Consider the following 13987-nt stretch of genomic DNA (forward strand, 5'->3'; position numbering starts at 1 on the left):
GACCTCTCAACATTTAGGGCAAAACATACAATACATACAATACAATACATTAATCTGCCAAGAAGGATCATCATCATCATCATCATCATCATCATCATCATCATCATCATCATCACCATCTTCTTCTTCTTCTTCTTCTTCTTCTTCTTCTTCTTCTTCTTCTTCTTCTTCTTCTTCTTTTCCTCCTTCTTCCTCCTTGTCCTCCTTTTTTGTCTCCTTCCTCCTCTTCTTCTCATCTCCTTATTTTCCTCCTCCTCCTCTTCCTCCCCCTTCTTCTTCCTTGTCTCTTCATCCTGCTTCCTATTCGTCTTTACCCTCTTCTTCTTTTTCTCGTTCTCTTCCCCCTACCCCTCCCTCCCCTGCTCCTTCTTCTTCTTCATCTTGTTCTCCTCCTTCTTCTTCTCCCCCTCCTTCTCCTCCTCCTCCTCCTTCTCCTCCTCCTCCTCCTCCTCCTCCTCCTTCTTCTTCTTCTTCTTCTTCTTCTTCTTCTTCTTTCTCTTCTTCGTCTTCTTCTTTAACCATCGTGCTCCCAGTGAGAATCTCTTCCTCAGCCCACATGTGACCAGCCAGCACCAGGGGGGATTTCTCATGCGTACAACAAAACTGCATTTCTTTCTTTATGGCAATATGAAAAAGCACAAATAACACCAGGCTCACTTCCGTCTTTTTATCACCACAGAAATTTGTTGGAATGGTTCCTGACTGTAGCTGGAGCACTCATTATTGTTATTGTTATTGTTATTGTTAGTAGTAGTAGTAGTAGTAGTAGTAGTAGTAGTATGATTACTATTATTAATATTATTACTATTATTATTATTATTCTAGCCCTATTGTTTCAAACCCTGCTGATGTTAAACTCCAGACAGGTACAGTTTTATTGAACATTATCAACAATTCACTTCTCGTTTCTTTTCCTTATTCTTTATAATGCCGTTTCAGATCCACGGATATCTGACGCAAACAATAGAACCGGCCTCCCCTGATTTTCAGTGAAATGCAGAAGTCCACTGATAACGCCTTTCTGCCTCACTTTTTAGTTTGTCCTCCTTTAATATAAATGTTTAATTATCTTGAACAGTTTCTCCTGAAAAAAACACAGCAAAACAGGGATAAATATTGGTGTGCTCCTTGGATTTAGCTCTCTCTTGTGGCATACGTTCGTTTAATTTCAGTTGTTACAATCCCTCAGCAGTTTTTTCTTCATGCCATCTGTGCATTTTTGTTATCACTCCTTTTTTTCAATTACATGCAGAAATAAAGAATAGCATTTGCAGTGAGCCTTGATATTAGTGTCACAGTGAAAGCCACTTCCTGTCTCGGTGCTCATGGGAAGTGCAGTAGATGCAGTGTGAAGGGAGCAGGAGGGGAAACCACACACTCATGCAGCACACAGATACAGCTCCAGTGTTATCCTGCACACACACTGAGGCTGAGCCTGGAGCTGCCACAGCTGAAGACAACAGCATGAAGCTGCTGAAATATATTTTGACTGTGGGCTGCCTTTATCAAGGTAATTCATGCAGTTTTATACTTTCACACATCTCATCTAAGATGTTCACAAAGTGCTGGATCTGCTGTGAATTATGACTCCGAGACGACAGGGTGCTCAGAAAATAATGAATGAATGTGCTTGATATGTTTAAAAACTGGCCTCTTTATATTATGGTTAGGCCATCATGTTTAAACATTTAATATTTCTGGAGTAGAGGGGAAAAAAGTCATATTCTCCAAAAGTATTTCACCTTCAACGTCCATGAAGCTGAAAAAACGCAAACAACAAATGACCTCTTGTGATATTACTGGACGTATAACCAGTACATTTTTCTTCATCAGAATCAGAAAAACTTTAATACTTTAATAGCTGATTTTCATATTTTAGAAGTTTACCAGTTCTTCAGAAACAAATTCACGATCAGGAAGTGAGCGGTGAACTTTACAATCTGACGAGGAACTTTTGATATGAACCGCAGCTCAGTGTAAATCTGCTGTGGGTTAAATATTCATTTTATATTTCCCTACATAAACACATCCATGTTAACCATAAATGAATGAAAAGGTGTAACTCCACATGGTGGAAGAATATTAATTCTTTTGCCTGAGTAACAGTCGTAGAAACAGACTGATAAAAAAAAAAAAGCCCAGTGATTTCTGCCTGTAATTCTTTGGTAGAGGCTCTAAAAATATCAGCTGTGATGTATTCAGTGTATTTATCCATCAAAATAAAGTAAAGGAACAGGTGTAACTTAATGCCTTTTGAGCATTACGCCTTTTACGTATCAGCAGGTTAAGGCGCCTCATGTCCAGTCACTCACCTTTACTGATTATTTAGTGAGCTTCAAGTTTGAAAGTGCATCATTTTCATGACCTGATCATGTGTTTTATGTTCAAAACCCTTTTAGGGAAAATTCATATAAGTTTATGGATGTTGTGGAGGGTAAGCTCACCAAAACTCTGCCTTTATCTGCCTTTTTAGATTGAACAGCCTTTTAGGAAAACCAAAATCCTTGTTTTATGAAATTCATAGTCACAACATAGTAAGCGACATAAAGCTAATTGATATTACACACTCAGTGCCACTTTATCAGCTCCACCTGTACAATTTAATGCAGTTCAAGTCAACAGCTCTGCCATAAATTCTACCTTTTAACAAAGTTTATAATGTTCAGTTTTTGTGGACATTATGGAGAATGTGTCAATTTAATATGATGTTTAGGTTAGATTAGATCAGATTAGTAGCCTCTATTATCATTGTACTTTGAAATAACGAGATTAGGGGTGCTGCTGCTGCGTGGTGCACACCATAAATAAAATTATATCATACACAAAACATTCAACATAAAATGAAAATTCAGTCTCAGCTGGTCATGGGTGCGAGGTAGAGAGTGACACAGCGCTCCCAGGTGCAGATTAACATCGCTCTGGGAATTATCTTTGTTTGTTAAGTGAAGTTATTGCATTTGGAAATAAACTGTTTGTGGGTCTGGATTTGAATTATTATTGAGGTTGTAGTTTGCAGAGCTCTTGTACTGGACTACATTATATTGAGAGGTGTTTACAATTTTTGTCCTTCCTATTTATATACATGAGGGGGGACAGAATAGTGGAAACACCTCTCAATAAAATGCAGTCCAGTCCAACAGCAGCACTGACTATGAGCTCAGTGCCAAACACAGAAGTGAATGAACACCTCTATTACTGTGACAACAAGAAAACCTGAGCATCATAGGCAGCAGGAAAGTAAACTTTATGGCAGAACAGCTTTATTGGATTGGGTTAGATTATACTGCTAGGCCGCTGATAAAGTGACTTCTGAGTGTATGCCAGGGTCTTCTGAGAAAAAAAAAGAAAACATAGAGTAGAATGCTTTCTGAAAATGTTTGCGTTTTTGTTCATGACATGATCATGACATGATCACCAACTGAAGGTGATGATTTATGCATGTTTTTATTCAGCCTGCATTAACGTGCTATATCAAAGATATGTAAGTGTCAGCAGATGGGTTACAGGCGTGTTTTCATGCTCTGTGAAGGAGTGAAGATGAAAGGTGGTGTTTGGTCAAGTGGTTACTGGTAAGCAGTCCTAAGATGTGGTTAGACGTATGTTAGACGTGTGTTTTAGTGGTCAGAGGGCTGTCAAATGGTGTCACACGGGCAGGCTGTGAGAAGGCAACGTGTCTTTTTCTCCTCTCATTTCAGCTTTTCAGAGTTCCTCCTCTCAAACCGAACAAAACGGTCTCCTCCCGACAGCAGAGGTAAACACTACGCAGTCGGACGAAGAACTCAACAGTGAGTCATATTTTTTATTTCCCCTGCAGTGCAGCTGTATTAATCGGAAGGAAGCTCACCCGAACACTTAAAAGTACTTTCAGTTATACTTAAAAAGGTGAAGAAAAGAAAAACGGAAAATTTTACGAAGGTCAAAAAACTGATTTTAGGTTCACATGCAAACCAGTTTCCCACTGCGCTTTTTAACAATACCTGCCACTTAAAATTAAAATAAAAAAATATATACAATGTTAATGACCTTCAGAGTTTTGGGCTTTCATGAGTGTTAATACTCTCAGAGGAAATTCACTATTTTTTCTTAATAACTATAATCAGAATGCCCTGTTTTTTAAAGGCAAAACAGCCACACAGCTACAGTGCATAATGCTTTGACCCTATCTGACCCTGCACACACACACACACACACACACACACACACACGGAAGCGTTTGAGCATTTGGTGCACTGCTTATGTGTGGATGAACCTCATTATCTAAGTGCTGTGCCCCTAAACTGTGTCACAGGATGTGGAGGTGGCCTTGGTGTGAAACGCGGCTTGTTGAACTTTGCAGGTGCAAGTCGAGCTGTGAGAGAGCAGCAAGGCATTTCCCCCCCGTGCAGATTTTTCCCGGCAGTGGAAATACATTTCACCTTCGCCTGTCTTTGTAGTTTTGCACTCAGTTTTATCAACTGCATCATGTTCTCACCCCAGTGACCTCCCTGCCTGAGGAATTCAGAATCAGTGCTACTTTATTTGTCAAATAATAACAATAATAATAATAATACAGATAATAGACAATATTTGTATGACCTTACACAGTAATAAATCCCTGACAAATTAAAGAATATAATGACTGAGTAGGAATCTGTCTTTTGCCAGCAGTAATAAATGCCCAGCTCTCAACAATAGGTGCCTGAGAATCAGAATTAATTAACCAAAAAATGTGTTTGTGACACTATTGTACAGAAATTGAGGTTTCACAATACATGCATGCATATACTCAGTGGCGGTTCTGCCTATGTTGCCGCCCTAGGCGAAATTACTGCCTCGCGCCCTTCCATGTTACTACTCCACCCATGTCAAAAACTGCTACTGCACATGCTGGCACAAGTAAAGGCAACAGAAGCTCATAGGGAGTTGGAGTGCAAGCAGTACAAATCATAGCATGCACAACTTCAGGACTTCAGTCAAACAAAACCTTCATAACTGAGGATCAGAATCAGTTCCTTTATTTTGTTTTTACTGGTGTGTGAATCACAGAAATTGTTTTTTGTCTCTTATTTAACATCTCTAAAGGTGAGCCTTACGTGGAGCTACTTGGCCGCGAATGCAGCTGGATGCTCAAGGTGCCTGGAAACAGGAGCGACGCTCTGGTGCCGCTCACGGCAGAGTCCACAGACGCTCTCGCCGAGCAGATCTGCCAGGACCTCGGCTGCGGCAGCGTTTACAATCTGAGTGAAAGCAGCTCACCGCCTCACGCTCCCTGCTGGGACGGCTGCTCTTACCAGGACGGCCATCTGCAGAACTGCTCCCAGCACGTGGGAAGTAACTGCACTGTGATTAATAAAGTGGTTTGTGGTGAGTTTTAGTCAGTTTGTGTTTATAGCTGCAGCTTCACATGTTAGTAGGGCCCCAAAGGCAGCACAAGACACCATAAGTACTCAGAAATCCTGTGACATGGTGTCAGTAAACTACACACAGGAGCACAAAAGGCAAAATCTGTTTCTTCTGGACAGAGCTGTGATTTATCACTTCCTTTGGGCAGAGAAGTGAACATGTACAGACACAGATGTCACAATCAGACAAGCTGAAGAAAGAAAAGAAAAAAGACAAGAAAAGGACAAGTTCACCATTAAACCTTTTTAGAGCTGTGCTTTATTGTTTATTGTGCCAAAACATTATATATGTGTCTGATGGGACCTACAGAAAGGTGACACACACTCTTGACCGTTTCGTCCTCAGGCCAGGAGGCCGTCCGGCTGGCAGGCGGAGGAGACCGCTGCGCCGGACGGGTGGAAGTATGGAAACATGGCAGATGGGGCACGGTGTGTGACGACCAGTGGGACCTGAGGGACGCCGACGTGGTGTGTGCCCAGCTCGGCTGCGGCTACGCCATCAATGTGACGGGACAGGGCGGCCAGTTCCCCCGGGGCAGCGGGCCCATCCACCTGGACGAGCTGAACTGCACGGGCTCGGAGGAGAGCCTGTGGGCCTGTCCCGCCACAGAGGAGGGCCACGACTGTGGACACAAGGAGGACGCTGGGGTTGTGTGCTCAGGTCACCGTCTGATTCAGTAACCTTTATTTATACAGAGAAACATGACTGGGTAGAGCTTTCTTTATTTAATGCAAGCATACATTAAATAAAGAAAATCAAAAGCTAAATATCATATATATTCAATTTAATGCAATTCAGTCATCTTTATTTACAGGACACTACTATAGGGAACAGATTTTTTTTTTTTTTTTTTTTTTTTTTTAATTTAGGTGCACTTTGACTCAAAAGGAATATAAAACCAATATAAATGAAACCACTACATTCTGTACATAAAAGAGTAAAAACAATAAAATCCATGGGTAACACTAAATAATAATAACCATCATTAATAAATGGCAAACTGATAGTTAATTTAACTTTAGTTAATAGTTATTTTCATTTAATAAACAATGAAATGATAATTACTGATGTTTACTCATTACATAATAAACAATTTATTAACAGTTCATTGTTGCACATCTTATAACATTTTATCTTTTTTTTTTTTTTTTTTTTTTACACTTTGTCGATGGGTAATAATTATTTTATAGCCATCAAAATAATGCTTATAGATGGTTTACAAAGTATTTATTAACCATTTAATAAGGTATCATCAGTTGCAACTTTATAATAAACATCAATAGACAGTCTATAAACCTAATTATTAACCATTAACAAAGTGTTAAAATTAGGTGAAAAAAAATTACCTATCAATTTACCGTTTATTAATGATGGTTATTATGTTACCAGTCCAAGACTTTACCTATAATCCATATTGACAGACAGTTAAAATAATCTTGTGAGATTATTCTCTGCAGTTTAGACACAGAAGCTAAAGGCAGGTGTTTCAGATTTCTCTTTTCACATTACCATATTAGGAGGATATCTTTCATTGTTTGCTTATTTAGTCTCTTGTATAAAATGTCATTTCATTTATATGAGATAAGAGTGACATTGTCCTCTTGTCCATGACGAGGCTGTGTATTTGAAAACTGAAATTTCACAGGCAGCCCCAGGCGGTGAAGCAGGGGAGCCTCACCACATGATATTAACATTAATGTGACGTTGTTCTTCATGTAGTCAGTGAGTGATAATGCACACCATGTGTCCGTCTGCCTCCACCGTGCAGAGATGAGAGCCGTGAGGCTGACGGGAGGCCTGGACCGCTGCGCCGGCCGGGTGGAGGTGCACCGCAACGGGACATGGGGGACAGTGTGTGACATCAGCTTCCAGAAAGAGGAGGCGACCATGACGTGCTCCATGCTGAACTGTGGCAAGGAGGCGGAGAAGTTCAGCCAGTTTGACCATCCCTTCGCTCACGTCAACGGCAGCCAGTGGTACTACATGTGCAGTTCAGAGCACACAAACCTGTGGCAGTGTATGGAGTTCATCAACAACAAAAATCTGTGTAAGGGCACGAAGGCAGCTGGACTCATCTGTAAAGGTTAGTGAGTGACTTCCAGTACCTGGTGCAGCTGTTGTTGTTAATGATTAATAATTAGATTTTTAGACTTTTTTATGGTTAGGTTTTATAGGTTTTCAGTCTATAAACAGTATTCAGATGGCCATTATAAAGTTGCAACTGATGACACCTTGTTAAATGGTTAATAAATCCTTTGTAAACCATCTAGAAACATTATTTGGAAGTCTATTATAAAGTTGCTACAACTGCCTATAATAATTAACTCATGAATTAAGCTGCAGGCGATGACTCCAGAAGTTAGAAGTTGAATCATCAGCTTAATAAAATCCACCTTTATAACAACCATCTGAATAATGTTTATAGACAGACAGTGAGCTAATTATTAACCATTAACAAAGTGTTGTAGACTATCTGGTTAGTAAGTGACTGTGCAGCATGAATCCTGTTATCTCAGACAGCTGGTGGGGTTGAAGCAGGGGTTAAGGCGGTAAACACATTGCCCTCAGTGTTCAGACACACTGAAATAACTTTTCCTGAGGTTAGAGCGAAGATTTGAATCCTGTTAGTCGATGAATGACTTTGTTGACATTTGTTTCTTCATCTCCCACAACATTATCTGAGGAAAAAAAAAAGTTTGCACACTGGTAAAAATCCAGTAGCGGTAACTGATAACTGATCCGTTTTTAGCTTTCTAAAATCAGAGATGCAGCTTTTCCCTGTGACATTTTATATTTGCTCTTAAAAAGTGTATAAACAATATTTCTGTCATGCAGGGTCTCTTGGGTTTCCAGTTGCCACCACAGTTAATACAACTTTAACCACTGCTTGGATCACAGGTAAACATCTCCTTTGCATTATTTGAGCGCAATAAATGGTATAAATAGTGTAAATCCTGTTTATCAGTATCAATGCCAGGTGCCGAATGGGCAGTGGTTACCTAATAGGATGATGGAGTTTGTGCCTATACGTTTAAATAGCCAAAATGAAGTATTTTAAAGTCACTTTAATATACACTCTGTTCTTGACAGATCACCTAAAGAGGTCTTAAATGTTGTAAACCCAGTGCACCTGGGACTGCGTGCAAATTTAAATGGACACTAACATTTCTACCTGGCTTATATTTGAGAGCTGATTTGAAGTTATTGTCTGATGATAGAAGAATTATCTGGCCCAAACTCTCTGCTCTCGGTGCTCAGCTTCTCCCCCAACAAACAAAACTGCAGTCGGCTCCACTGGAGGGTTTTTCAGTGTCATAACTCCGGAGCTGCTCGCCTGCATCGCCCTGTCATGTGGGCTCCTTGTCGCTCTGATTGCACATCCTGTGGTCTGCTGCCACTACAGAAGAAGAAGTGGTAAGTAAATCTGCAGCACTTTTTTTTTTTACCTCTTGCAATTGTCCCTAATGTTGCTTATGTTTTTAACGTGTGTACACGCATAAATTTAGCTCTTGCAGCTGTTTCTTTAATGTTGCTGTTGTTTAGTTTTCTCACCTTGTTAAGCTCGTTGTGCTCATTGCTTGAAAAGTCCGCTATAAACATAATTCTTACTCTCATTCTTATTTTCAATCTTATTCTTATTCTTATTTCATCTGATTTGTATCACAATCCAGCAAAGCTAGGATTTTGAATAAGAGTTTGATTCCAGATTAAGAGATTGTTTATTCCCAGATTTAGCTTTACCAGTTTCATTCAGAGGTGATTTGAGGATTTTAAAGTGAACGCACTGTTTTGCCATCCTAAACTGTGGGACACCCTGACTGAGGCTAATTAAATTTGACTTGCAAATTCTGTATTACCCTTTAAATCACTTCTCAGTCTTGTATTCTCATTCTTATTCTTATTATGGATTTCTTTTGCTCAAATATAGAAATCAGTAATAACTTTATTTTTTATTTTATTTTATTTTAATATTTTTATTTATTTATTTTAATATTTTATATATTTTATTTATTCTATCCTATTTTGTTTTATTATTTTATTATTATTATTACTATTATTATTTTACTTTATTAGGGCCCGAGCACTGGAACAGTGCGAAGCCCTATTGTTTTTGCTTCGTTTTTTCTTATTATTATTATCTCGTGTCATTAGGCCTTAATTTGACCCCCTAAACATGCTCCAAAACTCACCAAATTCGGCACGCAGGCCAGGTCTGGTGAAAAATTTGATAAAATGGACAAACGGACCCCCTAAGTGCAAAAATGGGCTCGGTAGCGCCACCTAGGCACACAAAGGCAGCCGCTGTGGCCCACAGGAATGTGATAGAAAGACCAAACCACTGCCGAAATGTAGGTCTCATCGAGCCCTACAATTCACGCGCTGACACCCCCAACCTAAAACCAACAGGAAGTACGCAATTTGCGTTTCAACATCACGTTCTCGCCCAAAATTCCGCTTTGAACAAAATCTATCTACTCCCAGGCCGTAAATGTCAGCGGCTTGAAAATTTCACAGATGACAGAGGACAGAGTGCTGAACAAAAGTTCTGAAGGATTTCGTCAATACTCGTTTAGTTTGGATGTGATAACACCTCCAAGTCGGAGGGGCCAGAGCCAAAACCTCATTTTTTCCCATGGAGTTTGGTGTACACAGGCTGACACTTGACACTAATTAGGCCCCTGGAGTCTAAAGTAAAAGTCTGACGGCTTTGAAAACTATGCAGATGGAAAGAGGACGAAAATTCCTACAAAAATATGTAGTTTTGATGTGGATTGGACCAAGTTTGTGGGAGCTGTGAAGAGTTTTCAAACATTTTTGACTCTGGTGTGCTCTGCTCTGCACTCTGCCTGGACATGTGACTCACTCTAGCTGCCTCAGGAATGCGCAATACACACCCATTGTAAGAGCTCAGAGGGAGCAGAAAACACTCTCAAACTAAAACTGCCATAACTCAAAAACGGTAAAAGATAGCAAAATCATGTAAATGGGAGATTTATAGATGCGAGTCTCGTGCCTCGTTTAAGCTTTGAATCAAGTCTGTCACTCAAACGGTGACCGAGCTGTGACACCTCAAACAGGGGTGGGTTTTCTGGATTTCTCCATTAGATTGAATGAGGATTTCTCTGTCTGCCTGCATTTTGGTGTGATCATGCCACAGCTGCCACTACTCAAGTCAGCCACACACTAGGACATGCTAAGGGCGCCATCTGCTGGAGGGGCGCTGCTAGTGGCCAGAGGGGCACCAGCAGCGAATGTACTACCAGTGGGTTTTTGTTGGCGTCGTGTGTGTGTGTGTGTGTGTGTGTGTGTGTGCGTGTGTGTGTGTGTGTGTGTGTGTGTGTGTGTGTGTGTGCACGTGCGTATGTGTGTGTGTGTGTGTGTGTGTGTGTGTGTGTGTTTGTGTGAGTGAGTGTGTGTGCCTGCATTTTGGTGTGATCATGCAGCAGCTGCCAGTAGTCCTGTCGGTCACACAGTAGGACTTCCGCGGCCTTTCAAAATAAAAGCCCAAAACTCTTTCAAAATAAAAGCACCGAAAAATACCCTTAAAACTGGCACAAACGGAAGAATTGTCTACGCTTCGACACGCGCGCCGTCCCCGACGTGCACGGGGGGGCGAGGGCCCGTCCAACGCTGCTTGCAGCTTTAATTTGATTTTTATTTTAACTGATCTTATCTTATTTTATCGTGTTATCCTACTGTGTTTTTTACCTTTTTATTCTGCTTCTATTGTGTTATCTTGTGGTGTTTTATCTTGCTGTGCAGCACTTTGGAAAACCTTGTGTTTGTTAAAATTGTGCTATATAAATAAAGTGGATTGGATTGGATTGGAACTCTATATAGCTGTAAAATAACATTTGTTCCTAAACCCTGCATGGGAGGCAGTCTTCACAAAAGCACTTCTCATGAAACAGTTAAAGATAAGACAAGGCAGAAGTTGAACATTTAATACAGTTTTGTTTGACTACAACTTCTCATGTATCTCCACAGCTCTCTTACTCCAGCAGGGGCGCACAAACCTGCACCCGCCTTCTGAATATCAGCACAACTACCGAGAGCCTGTTGATCTGGTGAAGGTCTCCGCCGGCCCGGGGGAGAGTGACGGTCAGTGGTTTCATATTTGCAGGAATATGGTAAAACAAATGAACATGATCTGTGTAGAATTCTTATTTAAATATAGAAATCAGTAATAACTTTGGAAAATAACAGAAAGCTGCAACAGTACTTGTGCATGAGAGTCTGTGGACAGTTTATTTTCTGTAGGGTGTTTGTTTCCATTTATGTCTTTCCTGCTGGCAAATGCAAAGTGGTGAGAAAGTTGTTGCACTGTGTCGCATCCACAAAGCGTCTAGTCGTTTCATTCTTTTGTGTTTGTTTTATGAAGTCCCCTCCAATCCCAGGTGTCTTTGGACGCAGCTTAGTAGTGCTGACAGCACCTCACTAGATACAGACTATGAGCAGTATGACCCAAGCAATGACTCGTCTGTCCTTTTATCAACCTTTCGGAGTGAGCTATGTTCTTTTATTTCCTCTCTATTTTTTTTTTTTAATTTCAATGTTCACAATGTTTCTCATTATACAGACAGTCTCATTTCCATATTTGCGGTTGATGTTGCACTGCTGTGAGTTTGCAGAGTGTGCAGATGAAAGCTGTTTTGCAAGATAATTTCTCATTTAAACAAATGCGTCGTATGTGTCATTGAATCCAGATTCTCAGCGGTACAGAACAGACATAAACCCTCTGAAAGCCTCAGCTCTCGACAGTGTCTCTGAGGAAGGTAAGACATATGGTGTCACACTGAAATAATTACCAACAAATTCATATTTGAGTCCCATACAAGCAGTGGCTGTAGAGCAAATCGTCCTAATAGCGCCTATCCTATGTTTTATTAATTCATTCATGTTTTCATTTATGTCTCAGCCCCCAGATATGAATACAGTGGAGTCCCCACCACCCAGAATGGTTGTCCTGTAAATTATCCCTATGCCACAGTGTCTAAAAATCCCAGCTGCAACAACAGTGGTGAAAATTTTGTCCCATATTTTTTATAATACAAAAAAATCTTTGGAAGACGGGACATGCTAACACAAAAAACAATTACTTCTTTTATGTCTCTTGCAGAGGACTCCTTTGAAACTTCCAGCACCTCCTCGGACGAATGCTATGAAAACACGACAAAAGCTGGAGATCCACTTGCTCTCGGTCAGTGCATTGCGTTTAAATTGTTTACTAAAAACCAGCGAGTGAATCTGTGTGAGTGTGAAGTAGGATACAGGTAAAGCTGCTCAGTTTAAATCTTCCTGGGTCAATAACTCATCCGGTTTTTGGTCTCCGTGCAGGAATGACACAGCCATACCAGCCACCTGTCTACAATAATGACCAGCTCCACTGCGGACAAACAGTAAACACAGAGGATTCAGGTGACCTCATCTTGTTGAAAAAAATAGAACTGTGGAAATAATGAGGTTCATAATATGATCCTGATGAATTATTATGTGTCATGGGTTGATTATTAGGAGACGGGACCAATGATGATGAAGACGATGGGCCCCTCTACTCGCCTGTGAGCCCTGACTGCCAGTCCTCATCCACAGAGGACGATGAGTACGATGATGTTGGCAACTGCTAGCGAACACAGGAGGTGAACATAGATCATATAGATATATGGACTTAGTATGTATTTGGGCCTCAAACTGAGATTTCGCAGCTGCAGTGAACATTTTTTAACAAAAATGTCCACAGCAGGACACACACTGGCTTCTGTCTGACATGACTCAAACTGATAGCAAGAAGTTCAATGCGTAGTTTTCTCTACACTGACACACAAGCACTGGCACTGTCTTATTGTTAGATTTCTGAATGTAATTGCTGTAACAAACTGTAACAAAAAAAAAAAATGTTTTTTCATATTTCACAACTATATATATTTGTATAGCCCTGCTCTGTAAAGCTATGGATGTTAATGATCTGCAAATATTTGCAATAAAGTATTATGCTGAGTATTTACTGAGAAACTACCGAGTTCTGCCACAAGGTGGCACTGCAGGCTTGTGATTAACTGAGAGGTCAAGGAGTGGAGGAAAGACGTGATTTATAGAAATGGCTGGTAAAAATCATGAAAATTTGCCATAACAGTGTGTTCCAGACGGTAACAATTTGTGACAAATATGTGCTCATGCCGAGTCACCGGGTCGGGGAGCGAGGCAGCCGTCAGGGTAACGCGCTGTGAGGAACTCAGCAGCGGCTGGATCCTGATCAGGGGCCAACATAAACCATCAGTGTGGTTTGAAACCAAACCTGGCACGGCTCGTCTTGGTCCATTACATGTGCAGCAGCTGCAGAGCATCAAGCCAGCGTCCACGGGCCACCTCGTGATCCAAACTGATGTCTTCAGTTTGAAAAGTAAATACAACAAGCTGCTCCAAAAAAAAAAAAAAAAACAGAATAGAATATAACAGGGCTGCACAAACAGGTTTAACTTTATTTCAGCTGATGTGAGGAGTGGTGATGCATTAACTAGTGTAATGTGTTTTGTTTTTTAAATAGAAGGTATTTGGGGAAAAGAGGAGGGTGAGCGTGTGTGTGTGTGTGGGGGGGGGGGGGGGT

At 40.7% G+C, this 13987-nt stretch overlaps 1 protein-coding gene across 2 annotated transcripts; it reads left to right on the plus strand.

Moving 5' to 3' along the window:
- The first annotated feature begins 1385 nt into the window (after positions 1-1385).
- On the plus strand, positions 1386-13368 carry LOC115367853 (T-cell differentiation antigen CD6-like). 2 transcript variants are annotated; one of them, XM_030063811.1, is made up of 14 exons: positions 1387-1510; positions 3696-3785; positions 5062-5343; positions 5728-6042; positions 7151-7465; positions 8218-8280; positions 8641-8796; positions 11371-11484; positions 11765-11887; positions 12090-12158; positions 12302-12403; positions 12503-12583; positions 12721-12801; positions 12898-13368. In XM_030063811.1, exons 1-14 carry the CDS (start codon positions 1465-1467, stop codon positions 13008-13010), a joined length of 1950 nt encoding a protein of 649 aa, XP_029919671.1. In that variant the 5' UTR covers positions 1387-1464; the 3' UTR covers positions 13011-13368. The 2 variants fall into 2 exon arrangements, with proteins under 2 accessions (XP_029919672.1, XP_029919671.1); XM_030063812.1 differs by lacking the exon at positions 11765-11887 and having other exon boundaries at positions 1386-1510.
- The last annotated feature ends 619 nt before the right edge of the window (positions 13369-13987 follow it).

This window comes from Myripristis murdjan, chromosome 11 (genome assembly GCF_902150065.1).
Source record: "Myripristis murdjan chromosome 11, fMyrMur1.1, whole genome shotgun sequence".
Lineage (NCBI taxonomy): Eukaryota > Metazoa > Chordata > Actinopteri > Holocentriformes > Holocentridae > Myripristis > Myripristis murdjan.

Coding starts and splice junctions, on each gene's coding strand:
- LOC115367853 (XM_030063811.1), top strand. CDS start 1,465: ATGAAGCTGCTGAAATATATTTTGACTGTGGGCTGCCTTTATCAAG. Junction 6,043..7,150: donor CGCTGGGGTTGTGTGCTCAG/GTCACCGTCTGA, acceptor TCCACCGTGCAG/AGATGAGAGCCGTGAGGCTG. Junction 8,797..11,370: donor CCACTACAGAAGAAGAAGTG/GTAAGTAAATCT, acceptor GTATCTCCACAG/CTCTCTTACTCCAGCAGGGG.